The sequence below is a fragment of the Eurosta solidaginis genome, chromosome 2 (assembly GCF_040869045.1).
Source record: "Eurosta solidaginis isolate ZX-2024a chromosome 2, ASM4086904v1, whole genome shotgun sequence".
Taxonomy (NCBI): domain Eukaryota; kingdom Metazoa; phylum Arthropoda; class Insecta; order Diptera; family Tephritidae; genus Eurosta; species Eurosta solidaginis.
This window is the reverse complement of record NC_090320.1, coordinates 292,854,800-292,873,707: the sequence shown is the minus strand read 5'-3', so window position 1 is coordinate 292,873,707 and position 18,908 is coordinate 292,854,800. Positions and strand designations below refer to the sequence as shown.

General features: G+C 36.7%; 3 protein-coding genes across 4 annotated transcripts; 2 read left to right on the top strand and 1 right to left on the bottom strand.

Annotated features, from left to right (window-relative positions):
• Positions 1–10,680: 10,680 nt before the first annotated feature.
• On the top strand, positions 10,681–11,891 carry LOC137241220 (uncharacterized). 2 transcript variants are annotated; one of them, XM_067768566.1, is made up of 3 exons: positions 10,681–10,932; positions 11,428–11,572; positions 11,754–11,891. In XM_067768566.1, exons 1-2 carry the CDS (start codon positions 10,803–10,805, stop codon positions 11,562–11,564), a joined length of 267 nt encoding a protein of 88 aa, XP_067624667.1. In that variant the 5' UTR covers positions 10,681–10,802; the 3' UTR covers positions 11,565–11,572; positions 11,754–11,891. The 2 variants fall into 2 exon arrangements, with proteins under 2 accessions (XP_067624667.1, XP_067624668.1); XM_067768567.1 differs by lacking the exon at positions 11,754–11,891 and having other exon boundaries at positions 11,428–11,624.
• Positions 11,892–13,535, top strand: Tbcc (Tubulin-binding cofactor C). The gene has a single exon (XM_067768564.1). It carries the CDS (start codon positions 12,030–12,032, stop codon positions 13,152–13,154), a length of 1,125 nt encoding a protein of 374 aa, XP_067624665.1. The 5' UTR covers positions 11,892–12,029; the 3' UTR covers positions 13,155–13,535.
• Positions 13,536–13,950: 415 nt separating this feature from the next.
• Positions 13,951–16,985, bottom strand: LOC137241217 (kelch domain-containing protein 3). The gene is made up of 5 exons (XM_067768563.1): positions 16,126–16,985; positions 15,566–16,065; positions 15,306–15,501; positions 14,832–14,972; positions 13,951–14,763 (listed from the first exon to the last, which is right to left on the bottom strand). Exons 1-5 carry the CDS (start codon positions 16,356–16,358, stop codon positions 14,700–14,702), a joined length of 1,134 nt encoding a protein of 377 aa, XP_067624664.1. The 5' UTR covers positions 16,359–16,985; the 3' UTR covers positions 13,951–14,699.
• Positions 16,986–18,908: the final 1,923 nt, after the last annotated feature.

The window sequence follows — 18,908 nt, the reverse complement described above, 5'->3', positions numbered from 1 at the left end:
CTATATTCAACTCATCGCAAAACGCCCTCGTTGTGCTGTGCACATATTCAAGCGAGTATTGTTGAAGAGCCAAAAGACTGCAACGAGGAATCGCAGGCCGATTCCTTTACCCAACTACTAAAAGAACAAACAGGGGAATGCCCAGAAACTAGGAAGAGTCGATAGCGCAAAGTACCGACACAGTCCATTCCGACAAACTTGGTTTCTACTCGTCTATTTTGGGTGGTAATAAACCTTACGACGGTTGTGTTGTGGTGACACAAGCTCCACGTATAGAATATCCAGTTGAAGAAGGTTGGCGCTTCACAGTCACACCTAGTGAGGAAAGTTCTAGTGATTCCGATTCGGATTCGGACGGCACTAAACTAATTGATGATGGGAACCCTTGTTATCCGAAGATAAACGTTTACGAAGTACAATACCACCTTTGGAAAAGCGTCGGACACCACCTCTGCCTCCAGGGCCAGCAGTACGCTGCAGCGTAAACAACGAACGCCAAAATTAGCACCAAGTCATCCAGATCGTAAAGGTCAACACGAAGTTTTATGGCCACCAGGTTGACTCGATCACCTCGGACCAGAGCGTAACAACCACCAACAGTACCCACACAGCGCGCCGAAGACCGCGCGCCATAACCAACAACGGCGACGGCTTCACCAGCAACAACAACATCACCAGTAACCACGCCGGCAGAGGCCCATGGTACGTACTCTGGCGGCTATGTAAGTACCAGCAAAGTATAACCTTAGATATAAATAGTTAAAAGAAACTTCTAAGCAGTACCTAGAGAGTTTTATACAGCCCGGTTAAACCATTTAACAAGGGTCGATTATTTCGTCAAATTTTATTATTGAATACTTGAAATTGTTAGCTTTACAACAAAGGGCATACATTTTTTTATATCATTTTAATAATATATTTTGTCGCTTTAAAATGTTTGAAGTTAGCTCTATAAATTTTATTCGTAATAAGCCGTCTTTATCACGTGAAACGTTTTAGCAATCCATTTTTGGAGCTCAACCATAAATTGTTAGAAAAAAAATTTGCGACCGCAGCCATTGGTCGATTATGCACGAATTGGCTAAAAGATTTAAACTTTCTTTTCTTATATCATACAAATACAATATATATATATATATATAAATATACATATGAATCACTATTGCTAGCAATATCGTTCGAACCACCAGAAGAAAATAGTATACGTGCATATAATACATAGCGCTATCACAGTTTCATCTCTATTGCTTTTATAACAAATTTTCTTAGTACATATTACATATTATTATCATTATACTATGCCATTATACCAAATTGATATTTTGTTACACTCAAAAATAAGTTCTACTACAACAACATAATAATTTTGTAAGAGAGCCCCAATTATCGGAATTTGTATCCAAACTTTATAGCCCTAAAATATGTTTTGTGAATGAAAAAAAAGGGTATTCAACCAAATTCTTACTTTGTATGTAGTATATTTACTATACATAAGTACATTTAATTACATTTTTTTTTTCACACAAAGCGTTTATAACGATTATCAAAAAAAAAAGGGGGAGACATAAATATATGTATAACTTGAAATATTACGAGCAAAAGTAAGAGAAAAGAAAAGAACCCCCAACAGAACAAACTTAGCCAGACTTAAGTATTCATATTAGATTTCGTTTTCGATTTCGCCCCAATAAAGTGTGAACTGTTGGATCATTTTTTTTTTTTCTCTCACTTTATATACTGCACACACTTACATACATTTTCATAGTGTAAATAGCTATTCGTAGTTGAACATTTTTTTTTTCTCGTTCTGAATTTGTCTTGGGACGATGCTATAAGCAACCTTGTTTTGGCTTTGGAGCCTATGCTGTAGCCCTGGTTAAGAAACCTGCATTATCGTAATTTTTTTTTAGGAGCATACATACGTTCAGGGATGCACCTTAACGTTAAGCTAATCGTTTATCAAAAAATGTCCACCGTTTCCTTTGAAACACTTCGAAATATTATCGATAAAGCAATTATCAAGATAAATTTTATCTCGTTTTTAACCGAAACGAAAAGCTTTCGTTGACGTTAAAAACGTTAACAAAAACGTGATACTTTATGTTTGAATTGTGCTGGCAATGCTATAGCCATGGTGAAGCCGTAAGGTGGTAACAACGAGCGCACATACACACACAAACTCCATGTAATTTGTTTGTCTAATTCGTTGGTGGTAATGTCAAAAATACTCTGAGAAATGTTCGTACTGTCAAAATTATAATACCGACATAAAAAAATAATTCATGAAGAATTGCAAATCTTGAAAAAGCACATGGCAACAAGCCATATATTTAACAATTACAAGGAAAAAAATTGTGCTACGGGTTTTTACTTTGCGACATATGTTAGCTGCTTATGCACGTCTAAATGTTGCAAGTATATTACCCTTATACGTTTGTTAACCTGGCGATTTAAGAGGCAATTTAAAGGTCCTCTTGCCATTTATTGGAATTGAAAGATTCAATTCCCAAAGCGGAAAAAATATCTGTAAGAACGTGTCAGCTGATCGCTCTCTCACTAGACAGAGTTGCCTAGTAAACTTTTGTGCGCTAATTTTTGACCGTTTGCAGTTTTATGCAAAAACACCTAATTAAAGTTTAAAAAATTGTGAAAATAATTCGAAATAATTATGTAAAAGTGCAGATTATAAATATGTAATCTATTTATATTTATTTAATATTAATTCCAGCTTTTTACAACATCAAACAAAAATTAGAATGGAAAAAGTTGATGTTTCCATAAGCATGCATGCAAACTTGTCAATGGCAACAGTGCTTTGCTCTAAACAATACACACACAAATATGTTATGTACATGTACACAGACGTACACATTGATTCCTACGGGCTTGAGGATTCGGTCAAACGTGTTTCGTACGACAAACGTCCGTACGTACGGCACACGTCGGTGGGTAACTGCCGCTTTAGAACCAGGAGGCGGACATAGGATACTTTTTATCCCGTCTGGATGGTTTTCGGGATCCCGTCGGGGTCATTTCGGGATCATTTTGGGACTCACCCGGGATCAATTCTGTATAGTTTTCGGGATCAAGTCGGGGTTATTGCGGGACATTCTAGGTATCCTTCAGGCATCATTTCTAGATAGTTTTCGGGACCCATCTGGGATCCCGTCGGGGATATTTGGGGATATTCTCGGTATCCTTCCGGGATCATTCCTGGATGGTTTTCGGGATCCATCTGGGATCCCGTCGGGGTTATTTCGGGACATTCTCGGTATCATTTCTGAATCCCGTCAGGGTCACTTCGAGACTATTTCGGGATCATTTGAGGACCCTTCCGGCATCGTTTCTGGATAGTTTTCGGGATCCAGTCAGGGTTATATCGGTACGTTTTCGGGACTATGTCAGGGTCATTTGGGGATCCTTCCGGGATCATTTCTGGATGATTTTCGGGATATATCTGGGATCTCGACTGGGTAATTTCGTGGTTTCTCCCACCCGTACTGTGGAGCCTGGTAGTAGATGAACTTCTACAGAGGCTCTCAGAAAACGGAATCTTATGTCAGGGGTACATGGATGGTATTGTTATAATTTTAAGAGGCAGATTTGAGAGCACCCCTTGCGACATAATGCAAAGGGCATTGAGGTTAACGAAAGAATGGTGTACTGAGGTAGGGCTAAGTATCAACCCTAACAAGACGGCCATTGTGCTCTTCACCAGGAGAAGAAAACTAGAAGGCATGAGGCATATCGCAATGGATGGAGTACAGTTGGAGCAGAAGGATCGAGGTGAAATACTTGTGAGTCACGTTCGACTCTAAGCTCTTATGGAGGAAGCACGTCGACAACACCATATCAAAGACCACAAGAGAAATAATGGCGTGCAGACGTATTGCAGGAAGATCCTGGGGATGTGGCTCAAAGATCTCAAGATGGATGTATACTACTATAGTTAGACCTATCATAGTGTATGGAGCAGTTACGTGTGCATCAAGGACAACCATGGTGACCGCACAAAAGTCACTCACGAAGCTTCAACGCTTGGCATGTGTCTGCATTATGTGAGCCATGCAAACAGGCTCGACGGTGGCAATAGAGGTGCTGCTTAAGTTAACGCCTCTGCATATATTAATTGAGCAGGCAGCCAGGAGTACGTTAGTAAACATAGCTAAAGAGGGATGTGGAAGAGGCAAAGTGATACAGTCACGGAACATGGAGAAGCTGAAGGAGCAGATTCCACTAATGCAACTTCCCAGTGATGACACGAGGAAGCTAATTAAGTTTGAGAAGCACTTCATAATAGAGCTGGGGAACAAACGAGAGAATTGCTATACTCAGTTACAGTCAGTCTGCGCTCAAGGCACTATCTTCAGTTGAGATTAAATCATCAACAGTCTAGGGGCCAATGAAGTTTTTTTTTTCTTTTATTTTTTACATGACATACCGATACTGGAGCGCATTAATATAACAATAAAATTATATGATGTGTAACCAAAATAAGGTCAAACAAAAGTTGGAGCAGGGGGATTGGAAACACGTCCTTTTCAACCTCCCAATATATTTTGAGATGTGCTGATCGGAATCTTCATGCGTTCCGACAGCGTCTTTACTAAACAAAGTTGAGGGGTGATTGGGTACACTTCAATTTCCAACATCCAAAGACATGTTTAGCTGTGTTGATCGGAGACCAATACATTCCGACAGCTTAAAATACAAATATAATTGAAAAATATAAGTTCCAAATTTTGTTGCCTTAAGCTGGGAGCCCTGGAGGATTGGAAACGCGTCCTTTCCAACCTTCCTTAAATGACTGGCTCCCAGACTCGTCCGTTTGTTACGCCAGTAAATATGCTGATCGGAATCACATGGCATTCCAACAGCATATTCAATAGAAATAAACGATATAATAATGAATTATACTTAGTAGTTTAAGTTTTAGGCCTAAACAGCCGTAATAATAAATAAATTAAATTAAATTAAAATAACACCATCCGTTTAGCCTGGGTACCTGGACACAGAGGAGTGGGTGGTAATGAGCTTGCCAGGTTGGCGGCCGCTGAAAAGCCAATAGGACCCGAGCCCATCATGCCGATAGGGTCACACAAAATAGGGGAAGAGTTCAGGCAACAACAAAAACACTGGCGCGAAAGTTCAAGATATATTTTCATAGGTCCCTGCAGGCTAAAGAGCCACATGCATAAACCAGGTTTATCATCTATGTAGTAGCCTCTGTCGATTCTGTGATCACGAATATGAGACTGCAGAACACATGCTAATGGAATGCGATGCAGTCGCGAGAGGAAGACTTAAGACCCTAGGATCACCAAATTTAGAAAATAGTCACATACACTCTTTGAAGCTGAGAACCATTCTGGATTTTCTCAGAGAACTTGGTTTGGACGACGTGTTGTAAAGAGAATGAGGGCACAATAAACCAATAGGCCGCAGTAATTAACCTCATAACATATCTATGTATCTATCTACTGGAATGTCTTCCTCCCCTCTCCTCTTCTCTCTCCTTTTCCTTCTTTTCCACTCCTCTCCCACACGCTGGCCATCATCTTCCTCACTATTACTCACCGTTCGTCTGTCCCTACTTTCCCTCTACTTCTCATTCTCCCTCTCCCTATTTTCAGCCTTCTCTCTATCCCCTTTCCCCCCTCCATTGTACATTTAAATAATAAATTGCAATAAAGGCACCCTTCTTTGATATTCTAGATGAGAATTCAAGGAAATCAAAAGGCGAATATTGGGTATTTTCTTCTTTTCTTATTGAAAAGTTGAAAATAATTACAACTTTTATAATCTTATTGAAAAGTTGAAAATATTTACAACTTTAAGAACACGAATCTCCTAAAATGAAAAAGTGGTGTGATAAAATGAAAAAATAAATTTCACAGCGAGCATGAATTTCTTTTTTTTTGTTTCACTTCATCGAACGTGAATTGACCCCCTGAAATAAATTTTTAATAACTTTGATGATTAAGTTTTAAGTTTTTATAAAAATGAACATAGTGAATAATAACGCTTTTTTACTCTGCATTATCAATAACTGAAAACATTTTTTTAATCACATTTTGGAATCATTTTTTAATAATTTAATTTAATTTGTTTATCTTCGGTGATCAAAAATTTTAAATCATTTTTCACTTAACTTTCTTAATCTTTTCAGACTACATTTGTTGATTAAATAATGTAAATTTTTTATCTTTGATTCTGTTGAAATTGTAGCAATCTATGTAATTCAAGTTTATGAAAAAACATGTTTTGTCATATTTTTTCAGTCGAAGATTTTTCTTACCATAATTTAAACTGTTTTCTGTATCGCTTAATATAATTTCAAATAAATTATTATTATAAAACCGTGAGATTATAATAGGTTATGGGCGAACTAAAAGATCACGGGGGATACTTCAGTTTAATGGTACTGGTTTCGACGACTGGCGATTCCGTGTCGAAATGCATTTTGATGCTCTTGGTTTGGGCGAAGTTTTAACGGGCTCTCCTCCAAATGAAGAAGCGGCGAAAGCAGAATTTTTTAAGAAGGACAAAAAGGCCAAAGACTTGTTAATTGGATTTATTTATAACGATTGTTTAGGCTATGCTTGCGAAAAGACAACGACTAAAGAAATGTGGAATAATCTCCAAATTAGTTTTGCACGAAATTAAATTGTGAGCCAGCTGTTGGTGCGGAAGCAGCTAGCAACGCTCCGCATGAGGGAAGACGATTCTGTGATCAGTCATTTGAATATTTTTGAAAATTTGGTGAGACAGCTGAAGATGGCGGCTGCTACAATCAATGAAGAAGATCTGTTGGCGCAGTTATTTTTAACGTTACCGGAAAAATTTGATCCGCTTGTAACTGCTTTGCAAAACATAAGTGATGCTAAGTTGACAATTATTGTTGTAAAAGAAAGATTGTTGGTAGAAGAGATCAAGTTATCTGATCGCCATCAAAGGGATTATTCTGAGAAGACAGCATTCAGTAGTAAGAAATACGTGAAAAAGCCTTCAAAGTTTCAAGCAAGTGTTTTAAATGCGGAAAAGTTGGTCATAGAGCCAAATATTGTCGGCAAGTAGAAGCTAAAAGCGCAGTAAATAATAAAAAAGCGAATAGTATTTGTTTTGTTGCTGATCGTGGAAACGATTCGCAGAAAGCGTATGGTTCAAACCTTAAATTTAAACTTGACTCTGGAGCGAGTGACCATATGGCTAATGAGAAATGGTATTATAAAAATCTAATTAAATTGGATAACCATGTTCTCATTGATGTAGCTAAAGATAATCAGACTGTAATTGCTAGATATTCAGGGAAAATCAGTGGGTTGAGTAATAAAGGAGTAGAGTTTATTATGCAAGATGTCCTGTATGTGCCAGAGTTAAGGGACAATTTGTTGTCAATTCGAAAACTTACAAATGCCGGTGTTGATGTGGTATTTTGCAAAAGCAAGGCAAATATTATAAAGAATGGAGAACTCTTAGCAACTGCACATCTAAGGAATGGGTTGTATGAAATTGAAATAGAAGTTGAGCCGTCTGCTACTTCTTCTTGTGACGATGAACGGTCGTCAGCATTAATGTGTAATCAGGATAAGGTTAAACTTTGGCATAGACGATTTGGTCACATTGGCCAACAAGCATTTGATGATTTAATTACCAAGGAAATGGTAAATGGGTTAGAAGTAAATAGAGAAAAATTTAATTTTTGCGATGTTTGTGTTGAAGCTAAACATTCTCAAGATTCTTCCAATGGACAACGTGTTCGAGCTAAACGGCCACTTAAAAGGATCCCCTCTGACGTATGTGGACCATTTGATCCTGTTGCATGGGATGGATCAAAGTACTATGTTTCGTTTATAGACGATTATACGCATTTTGCATTCGTCTATAATATTAAAAAGAAGTCCGATGTTTTTGAAATGTTGAAGCAATATGAAGCTGTGGTAACTGCTAAATTTGGAACCTCTATAAAGAAATTAACTGTTGATCAAGGTAGGGAATACTTTTCCAATGAGCAACAAGGTTGGTACAAAAAGAAGGGGATTCAAGTGGAATCAACGGTTGCCTATTCACCTGAGCAAAATGGAGTTGCCGAGCGATTTAATAGGCTTTGTTGGAAAAAGTTAGATCAATGTTGATTGAATCTAACGTGCCAAAGCGAATGTGGTGTGAAACGTTATATACAGGTGTATATATCATAAATCGTAGTCCAACAATGCCATTGGATGGTTTCATTACACCAGCTGAGATGTGGTATGGTGTAAAGCCAGATGTAAAAGTAAATTGCGTATATTTGGTTGTAAGGCATTCGCATGGATACCCAATCAGAAGAGGAAGAAGTTAGATTCGAAGAGCTGTAAGACAGTAATGATTGGTTATGTTGCTAATGGGTATAGACTGTGGGACATAAAAAATCAGAAGATATTAATTGCACGAGATGTCGTATTCGATGAATCAGTTTTCTTGTTTAAAGAGGAAGTATTTAACAAAGCTGATAATAAAGAAGTACGTATTAAACGCTACCACGAGCAAGAAGGGGAGAAAGATGATGAGGTTCTCGTGGCAGATGGTGTTTCTGATTGTGTCCCAGTACGCGGAGAAATTTCCAGCGAAGAGATGATACAGCAACAACAACAACAACAACGAAAGCAACAGCAGCAAGAACTAGAGCAAGAAAATGAAACAAATACATTTAATGACGTTGTAAATGAGAATGATGATGAAGAAATTCCTTCAGAGAATAACGATGTTCCAAAAGAGCATACTCTTAGGCGTAGTGAACGAGAGCGCCGAACGTCACGAAAGCTGTTTGATTATTTTATTGGGTATAGAGCTACTTCGGCTGCCTATACTGCTACAGATTATCCTGAAACATATAGAGAAATTGAAAGTAGGATTGATGTGAGTTGTTGGATGAAAGCTATTGATGAGGAATTGGAATCTATGTACAAAAATAATGTCTGGGACATAGTATCTCTTCCGAAGGATGTTAAACCACTTAAAAGTAAATGGATTTTCCGAGTAAAAGAAGATGGGAATGGCAATTCAACTCGTTACAAGGCTCGTCTCGTAGCGAAAGGTTTCTTGCAAAAGGAAGGAATTGATTACAATGAAACATATGATCCAGTAGCCAAACTTACAACAATTAGAGTTGTGCTAGCAGTTGGTGTACATGAGCATTTGTTGTTTCACCAACTAGATGTAAATACAGCATTTTTACATGGTGAATTGCAAGAAGATATTTATATGGCTATTCCAGAAGGCATGGAAACAGAACCAGACAAAGTGTGCAAACTACATAAATCTTTGTATGGGTTAAAACAAGCACCACGATGCTGGAACCAAAAATTCAATAAACATTTGTTAATTATAGGATTCAAAAGATCAAATCATGATTATTGTTTATACACTAATTTTTCTAATGGGGATTTCTTAATTGTAACAATGTATGTCGATGACCTCCTTATTGCTGGTAAGCCGATTGCTTCTATTAACTGGTTGAAAAAGACTTTGAATGAAAAATTTGAAATGTCAGATTGCGGTAAATTGAAATATTTTCTGGGAATTAAAATTGAGAATTTTGGTGATCATATTACTTTATCACAAGAAGCTAGTATTGAGAAAATTTAGAATGGAAGACTGTAATGATGTGCGAAGTTCTATGGAAAAAGGATTACAACTATTGCAAAGTAAAGAAAAATCCAGATGTGACAAGCCCTATAGAGAATTGCTAGGGAGCCTAATGTACATTATGCTTTGCGTAAGACCTGATATTTGTTTTTCAATTGGCTACATGGGGAGATGTCAGCAGAAGTGAAGAGCATTGACAATGCCTAAAGAGAGTTTTGAGGTATCTCAAAGGCACCAAAGGAAAGAAGTTGATATTCAAGGCAACCCTTAACAAGCCTCTTATTGGTTTCGCTGATGCAGATTGGGGAAGTGATGTGACTGATCGGAAATTAGTGAGCGGTTTTGTATTTCAAGTATATGGATGTACTGTTTCTTGGTCAAGTAAGAAACAACCGACCGTTGCGCTTTCTTCTAGCGAATCAGAATACATAGCTTTGAGTGCGGCAGTAACTGAAGCAGTATGGTTACATGGTTTATTGAATGACTTAAAACAAATCACAGATCAAGCAATAGAAATATTTGAAGATAATAATGGATGCATTGGAATGGCAAACACTTTTGAAATTAAACGCACAAAACATATTGACATCATATTCTAAGAGACATGATTGCAAAGGGCATGATAAAACTGACTGCAATCAATACCGAAGACCAGTTAGCAGATTTATTTACAAAAGCTTTAAATACAAGTAGATTTAATAATTTATGTTGTAAGCTAGGATTACATGATTGAGAAGGGGTGTTGAAATTCTAACAATCTATGTAATTTCAGTCGAAGATTTTTCTTACCATAATTTAAACTGTTTTCTGTATCGCTTAATATATTTCAAATAAAATATTATTATAAAACCGTAAGATTATAATAGATTCCACTCTCAATTGAACGACTCAAATATTTTTCCGCCTTCGGATTATTGAAACTGATAAAATCGAATACAGACAGGGAAGGTCGAATAATTCTTTTTTAAGAAACTCATTTGAATTTTTTTTCACACACCCCACACCATTGTGAATTCATGAATTCGCAAGCCACACACAATCTCCCCACTGATAACTGTCAAATTTACAATTGCTCTTTTCATCATGCATTTTTGTCAACGGGGAAAGTGATGAAATTCGCGTGAAAAAACCTAGAAAGTGTGAAATAATACAATTTTTTAAGTTTATATTTTGTGATGATACCAAAAACACCAAAACCAGCTTTCTGGAAATTCATAAAAAGCAGTGCAAAAATATTATTTGTTGTGGAATCAGCTTGCTTTGCGGCCTCCTATGCTGTGTATTACCGCATGAATACAAATCGTGGTAAGTTGAAAAATGAAAAACTGTTTCTAATTCGAAATAAAAAATTTATAAAAGCGCTTTTGTTAATTATAAAATTAACAGCAACAACCTTTGTAATTGTTACACAATGCAGTATATTTTTGTTAGTGTAAGGGTGTAAGGCAACGGCATGTGTTATGACAGTGTGGTGAAAGTATGTACATGTGTGGTGAAGTGGCACAAGGCAAGTCTGGTTTTGGATGAATCATGGCGGGTTCGCTGTGGGGGTGGCAAAGTCTATAGTCTGTGTTTTTCAATGCGTATAATTTTTGTCTATGAACTAAACAATCTGTGTTTTCTTTGTTTTAAATTTATTCCCATTCAAAATTTATGAATTTCGTGTATGAATAACAAGAAATATCTAGTGGAAACAAATTTGATAGATCACTTCTAGTGTAGACTTCAATGCTAAATTTGAGTGTTTTTATTTGCTATATATTAGAAATCTGTTAATAAACTTTTTTTTTTATCTTTTAGAATTCCGGCACTACATACACGAAAATTTCCCATTTGCATTGAACTACTTCTATAAAGTGGGCGAATTCTTGGGCGACAGCAAGCAACGTGAAATAGATTCTGCCATTTGGGCTGCAGAACAAAAAAAGCAAGAATAAACATTTGGGTACTATTACACGTTTACTACCTACCAACCAAACTTTAATTGAAGATACATATCTACAGTTAAAGTAGCACTTTAAACATCTTAATTTTTTAAGTAGACGTACTAAAGAATAATACATAAATATATATAATTATTTTCTAAATGGCAAGCAATCTGTATGTTAAATCTGTATTACTGTTAGTTTCGGCAGGTGGCATTGGGTACGGACTTATGCGGCTTACCGAACCATCTCAAGAAAAACTTGATCGCATAAAAGCAACTCGTAATTCAACACATCTTAGTGACGAAGAACTTAAAAAACTGCAATTTATGCGTCATATGCGTGCGGCAGCTAGTGCCGAAACACCACCAATTTATATGCAGAAAAAAGAAAAATAAATTACAGAAATTTCCTGAAAATAGTTGGGAGTGTTCCAGAAAAAAAGTATACATCAAAAAGCAAGAACAAACGAGTATAATGAGTGCTGAGCTAAGCAGCAGTAATATTCTAAGCGGTGCTGATAATGCTGATATAAAAAAGGAGACCATATTGGAACGTTTAAATAAACGCAACAAAGAACGTCAAAATTGTCTAGATGTTAAACTAGAGCAACGTAATAAAGAGAATGTACAATTGGAAGGCGCTGATTATTTTGCATTTACATTCGCTGAGCGGGTGCGTGCAATAGAGGAACAGTTGCAGAGAATAACTGAAGGTGCAGATGCTGCTGCTACAAAACTATCAGCTCCTATCGCCAACACTAACAACCCTGATTTGACATGCCTCTTCGCTGATATCACATTGCAAATACAAGAACTACAACGTTATCTAACCAACTCTACTATGTTTTTAACAGATTTTAAAATTAAAGCTTGTCAAAATGCGCTCAATGAATTGAATGGCAACTGTGAAGAGTTGCGTTTACGTTTAATACCAAAAAAAAAGTTTGGCTTTAGCGGCAAAAAGGTGGCACCCAAAGTCATCGTCAATCCGCGCGTAGTCGGCCTGGCAGCCGATAAAGTCGATATGCCGGAGAAGACGGCAAAAGCCATTAGCAGCAGCACTGCATTCGAATGGACTTTAGCGAATAGAGAGAATGAATATATATGTTTGGAGGGAGATGCGCTCAATGGTAAAGATATTACAATTTCTAATTTACGTGATTGCTTTGTAGAGCTGCGGGGACATGCTGGTTCGGTACAAATTTCCCATGCCATCGATTGCACATTCCTTTGTGGGCCTATTGCACGTTCCCTATTCGCTGAAAATTGTGAGCGTATAACATTAGCTTTAGCATGTCAACAGCTACGTTTACATTCTTCGAATATCTGTCGCATATATTTGCATGTTACTTGTCGTGCTATTATTGAAGATTGCACAAATATTGAAATTTCAGAATATAATTATAAATATGATGATATGGATGCTGATTTTCAACAAGCAGGTTTAGATAAAACACAAAATAATTACAAAGATATTGCCGATTTTAATTGGTTATCGCCAGATGTACCATCACCCAATTGGAGGTTGGTGAAAGATGCGCCTGCACCAGCTTGGAATGAGTTGCGTAAACAAAGACAAATAAAAGCTACATCCTTATAGTGCATAGCAACATGCGTACAACAAGAAAATAAAAACACAACAAACATTTGGCATTATTCACTGTTTATACTTCGTAGCGATTTAATAATACCATTTGTTAAAGAAATCAGCATTCATGCCTTCTTTGATTGGAAGAGATATTGGATTGATCTGGCATTTTATTTATACCTTTAAACTTGTAATGGTTTGTTTAATTAATATATACCGCGTTTAAGAAGGTTCTTGTGAAAAAATATGTATGTATTGAGCAGAAATTTGAAATTGTAAGCAACATACATTGGCGTTATATATTTATTTAGTGTACTTTTGTAAGTGAAAAAAACAGGAACATTTTCAACTTATTTACTAAATAAATCATTAATTCTATTAACTATGCATTAAGCTCTTGTTTGTTTTAATTGTTTTGAAAGTCCCACATTATTGTGCAGGAATATTTCACGCACCCGATGCACTAAACCAACCAAAGAAAATCTACTAAATCAGTGAAATCAAAAATTAATATGAGTTGCGATTAGGTTTTCCCATCCGAATCTAATGAGATCCAGGAAAGGTAGCGATCTTTTTAACCCCTCAAACTTTTGGGTCGGTGCATCGTGCATGAGGTTAACTGTGTAACATAACGGGAGGAGAGCAGGGGCAAAAAGTGGAAAATGAAAGGCATAATATCCGTAGTGTTTTCACGATATTTTCCGAGTTATAGCTTGATTGTTCTCGGCAGCCTCTTTTGGCTATTTGGGCAATATTTTAGAGTATATTGCGCGTAGAAAATGAAATGAACAATTAACTAAATCAACAATTATGTTTTACTCTTTATTATTAGGCTCACAATAAGTTACCCTCGTATTTGATGACATTGTGTTCGTTTGTGATACAATTTAGATCTTAATATGTTAGTATGTATATGATACACTTAAGTGTTTTATAAACATTGGTGAATTTTAAAACTTCTTTATTATTAAGCTGTAGGTAGGTATTACGTATTCCGTTTGTCTTTGCAAATGTATTTTGATTCAACTTCTTCTTTTTTTTTCTTAACTTTAATTTTTTTTTGCTTAAAAAAGTACAGCGAAACTGCGTAATGCATTTAACTTTGTCAAACAGAGCAAAAAAAAAAAAGTAAACAAAAAGCACATCAACAGTACAAAATTTATTGCATAACTTAAAATAAAGAGAGACAAATAAAAATTTTAAGATTAACATTCCATTATACGTATTACTAAATTTAAGATAAATCATAACTCATACTGAACGAAAGAGAAAAAATTACCAAACAAAAGTATGTGTCAGATAGTATTTTATGAGCATTTGTGCAATTACAAAAAAACGTTTAGCAAACAAATGAACGAATTTATGTCGAAAAAAATTTTATGCTAATTAAATGTAACAAAGCCACTGCAGTGCAGAGGATCTATTTTTTTTTTTATACAATTCAAATCCGATTTTCACGCTCTTTGCTGTCCTTCTGCATTTCTTGACTTCATATAGCTGCTTGTTTATGGGATATGGGCACATAAAATATGCAATCAATTATAGCAATGCAATGCATTAACCAGCATGATTAAGTGGTCGTGTTAATGAATTTGGTTGTGTCAGCAAGCGTATTTCCTCTCTGTAAACATTCAAAATTAAAATGATTTAAACCTTTAAATAGCAATATTTATTTAGTAAACGTGTTACTTGAGTTTCTTTGGCAGCCATGTTGTATCCAAACGATAGTCAATAACCGCTAATATAGCCAATGTTCGCAAACTGGGCTCAAAGTCAAGTAGATTTGTATCATTGTGGTCAATCAAATTGGCATTATCCAATGGATGAGGACTGAAATTATAAAATATTGATGTTATTTTAAAGATTGATGTGTACTCTTGTATGACTTAAACGCTTCGACGTGGTTATATCAAATCGTTGCCAAGATGGTGCCCGTTTTCGGATATGTATCGGGAAAAGGACTATCAACTTCGACAATCCTCCCCAAACGCTCGGAGAGTGTCTTATCGATAATACATTAACCGCAATTACAAATCAAACGGGATTAAAAAATTTGGTTTTGGCATGGTCACAAAAACACACCCCTAAGGTTACGATACTTGCCCGATAGCTGCGGAAACGATTTGTTTGACCTCTCGAACTGTAGGATAACACATCACTTACCTGGTACCGCCGAAGAGAAACATGTGTGTATCTTTTACTATACAAACTTGGCGCCGTCGTGCAGTTGGTGGCCGTCCAAGTGGTTTAATAAGACTCCAACAATTAGTTTTCGGATCAAATGTGTAAAAATCATTGAAATGCTGTTCCAGTAGACCATTATAACCACCAAATATATGAATTAGACCATTATAGATAACTGCAAAACGGGAACGTAATCATTTATTAGTAAGCAAATGCATGTATAAAATTTACAAACGTACACATTGAATGACTACGCCTACCCACTGGCACTTTACCGGTTGTAGATGGGCGGTGCCACATTTTTGTTTTCATATCTAAGAATACAATTTCTGGGCAATACATCTCCTCCTGACTATGATAGGGACTATGCTTATCACCACGCCCACCAAATATATACATACGACCATATATAGCGGCAGCTGAATGAAAATCACGATATGATGGTGGTGCACCAAAAGTTTGAACATAACGCCACTCCATCGTTCGAAAATCGAGGCAGTGAACATCACATGAAAATTCATAAATTTCGTCCAGAAAACCACCAAATATAAACATGCAGTGATCTAAAACGCATGCTGAATGACCATCGCGTGCACACGGTATACAGCCTCTAACGTCGGGGCGTGACCAACTTAAGGTTTGTGGATCGAAGCAATAGAGCACATTACAGAGTTGTTCATCATTACGACCACCCCACATATATATTTTGTCGCCGTATGCAACAACAGTGTGGCCATAACTAGTAAATTATTAGAGCATAAACATTTATAACTGAGTAAACATTTTATTCAATACTTACCGTTGAAACGGCACATCAGGATATTTAAGTGGCAAACCATTATCATCACGTTTTGGTGGTACTAGCGCCCAGCGTAATGTAACTGTATTAAGCACATGTACATCGATACATTCATTAAGACGATATTCGTCACCAGTGCAAAAACCCCCAAATGAGTATATTTTATCACCAACACCGGCTGCAGCATGATTGACGCGACGTGGCCCACCATCTAAGTGTGTAATCCATCGCATTTTATGGGGCCTGTTCGTGTGCGTCTACACAGCTGCTTGACTAAGACTTGATAATATTGCTCTGATTGATCAATAATTTGGAACGAATTCGTAACTTTTAATTAATTAAATGAGCTAAACCCAATGTAAACTACAAAGAAAATACCAAAATTATGTGAAGGTCGTCAACGGCAGGCAACAAGCCACTGCTGCATACAAATTGGTTTAGACAACAAATTAGTGCATAACTCCGCTAATCACTTGCGAAAATTTTTTAAATATTTATCTTCGCAACTGTTATGAAAACTTAATTTTTACTTTTAATGTCCACACAATCAGCAAATTACCAGGAACTCAAGCATTCTTTGTATTTAAAGTCTTGAGTGCAGCAATTCCACACAGCGATCAACTTGCGCTGTCGCCCAACTACTTTTTATACCCTATAATATATCTTGATTATTTCCACTGTAATTGATATATCATTTACAAGTAGAATTGTCCTTTTAAATCAAAGTCCTCCCACAATATTTGTGCCTGAGTATTTTATCGGAAAAAGCAAATGTTTCTCTAGATTTTATTTGCTTTTTTCTCCTTGATTGAATTTTTGACACATCCCTGTTATCTTATGATTTGTTTACCAAAAGGCAGCGTTGCTTTGGTGTGAAAGCTTGAACGAGATTTCTTTACCCTACAAGAAACGCTGATAGTTTTACCAAAGAGGATAAATACAATAAGAGACGTCACTCGTTATTTTTTGGGCATTTACTCGATGTATACTGAGAGGTAGTCGCTACTTTTTTTTGGGCGAGATGTTTATAAATGTCTTCTATACATTTTCGTAGGGTATTAGTGTTTATTTTTTCGACTGTATTTAACTAACTTATTTAATTCTCTTTCCAAAAATCACAGTTGCACAAGGGGCCTACGCGGCATGTATAAATGCGAGACAATTAAAAATGTCCCTCTCAGAAAACATTCGGCATCAATTTTTTCAATTTCCAGCGAAATACTCACCACAAAATAACGAGTGACGGCTCTTATTGTATTTATCCTCTTTGGTTTTACTAATACACTCACACTTGTAATTGACAATACTGATCCTGCGATGACGTAAACATTGATACTCAAATTTATGTATGTTCTTTTGTTCGCTCACGCATGTCCGCATGTACCCAACGACAGCCTATAATCATTAAAAAGGACTCAAACTGGTGTTACGGTCTGCTGCTACGGTCTACGGCTACGATCCACTTGGGAGCGTGTTCACGCGAACACACCTAGCGATGTGGCGAAAGTTGCGATAAAAAGATATCGAAAGAACAAGAAAAAGACAGACCGGCAGACCGGCCATCACTACGAAAAAAATCGCCCCTTTTGAAGATTGAGCATAGTACAGGTCTACAAGTAGGATATGTAGCAGCACGCACATACACAGCCACGCTCACCTGATAAAATTCTTGTTCCTGTTAGTTTTTTGTGTGGATGCTATTTGGCACTGTTGTACCTCTTAGGTCCAAGAAAAGTGTAGTAGCTGCTAACAAAAACTGCGTAAAATTTTTATTGTAAAATTACAAATAAAATATCCTTATTTACTTTCAAACGAGCACTAAATTACATCTCTCTTTAAAATCCATATGTTTTGGACAATTTTAATTGCCAAATTGTGATACTTTACTACCGGGGACGATTGCTAAAACACGACCAAATCTGTCGGGGGAGGTATTAATAGACGCGTTTTTGCCTCGCTTCCAATAATTCGAATACTTGTTTGCCTTTGGACTATTGATAACATGATAAAACACGTCTTTTCGTTTCTCTTTCCACATTTTTGGACGGGTTATTGCAGTCGAGCTCGGTTTCAAACTGGTTTTCGAGGAGAACTTTTGAGCGGGTAGAAAAACTTAGCACCCGTGTTTGTATTCTTAATACTGGAATAACTACGTGTCCTCAGATAGCCCAATTCAAGACTTTTGTATAATTTTCTGTAGGACCCATATAGGTGCAGTACATTTCCATACTAAATTCGTTCAAAAAAATTTACTATCACAGCAACCCATATCTGATATTCCGCTCCTTTTTTTGTTTCCCTGTGTCGCTTTCGACGAAGCAACCCCGGTAATTTTGACACTTCGTTCAGTGTCAAAATTCATGTTCCACTGGGTTCCACGCTAGTTTGACACTGACCGAAGTGTCAAACTGCCGTGTGTTAGAAAGGGAAAGAAATTGTTTCCCTCTCATACATATCATACTTGTAAACCTGTACAATGAGATTGAGTTTCCGCCGTATACACATAAGGAAAGGAAAAATTTGGTAAGAAAAACTAAATCAAGAAAAATCGCCGAGTTGCCGGCCAAATCGACGCCAAATTAGATGATGGTGGTAAAACGTATTCACCGATGGTGTTTTTAAATGATTATTGGGACTTACAACGTGAACATTTTCCCATCAATGAAACAACGCCAGAATTAGATCTGCATTTTAACCTATCAACCATTAGGCATGTTCAAGTGGCAATTGTATGCTGCGCAGAAATAAAAAAAAAAGGGGGGAATTGGGTGGTAATATATCTT

Bases quoted from the DNA above. Each gene is read 5' to 3' on its own strand.
- LOC137241220 (XM_067768566.1), top strand. From the start codon at position 10,803: ATGATACCAAAAACACCAAAACCAGCTTTCTGGAAATTCATAAAAAGC. The intron at 10,933-11,427 runs GTAAGTTGAAAA...TTTATCTTTTAG, and splicing joins CCGCATGAATACAAATCGTG to AATTCCGGCACTACATACAC.
- LOC137241217 (XM_067768563.1), bottom strand. From the start codon at position 16,358: ATGCGATGGATTACACACTTAGATGGTGGGCCACGTCGCGTCAATCAT. The intron at 15,502-15,565 runs GTACGTTTGTAA...CCCGTTTTGCAG, and splicing joins TAGGCGTAGTCATTCAATGT to TTATCTATAATGGTCTAATT. The intron at 14,973-15,305 runs GTAAGTGATGTG...TTATAATTTCAG, and splicing joins TTTCTCTTCGGCGGTACCAG to TCCTCATCCATTGGATAATG.
- Tbcc (XM_067768564.1), top strand. From the start codon at position 12,030: ATGAGTGCTGAGCTAAGCAGCAGTAATATTCTAAGCGGTGCTGATAAT.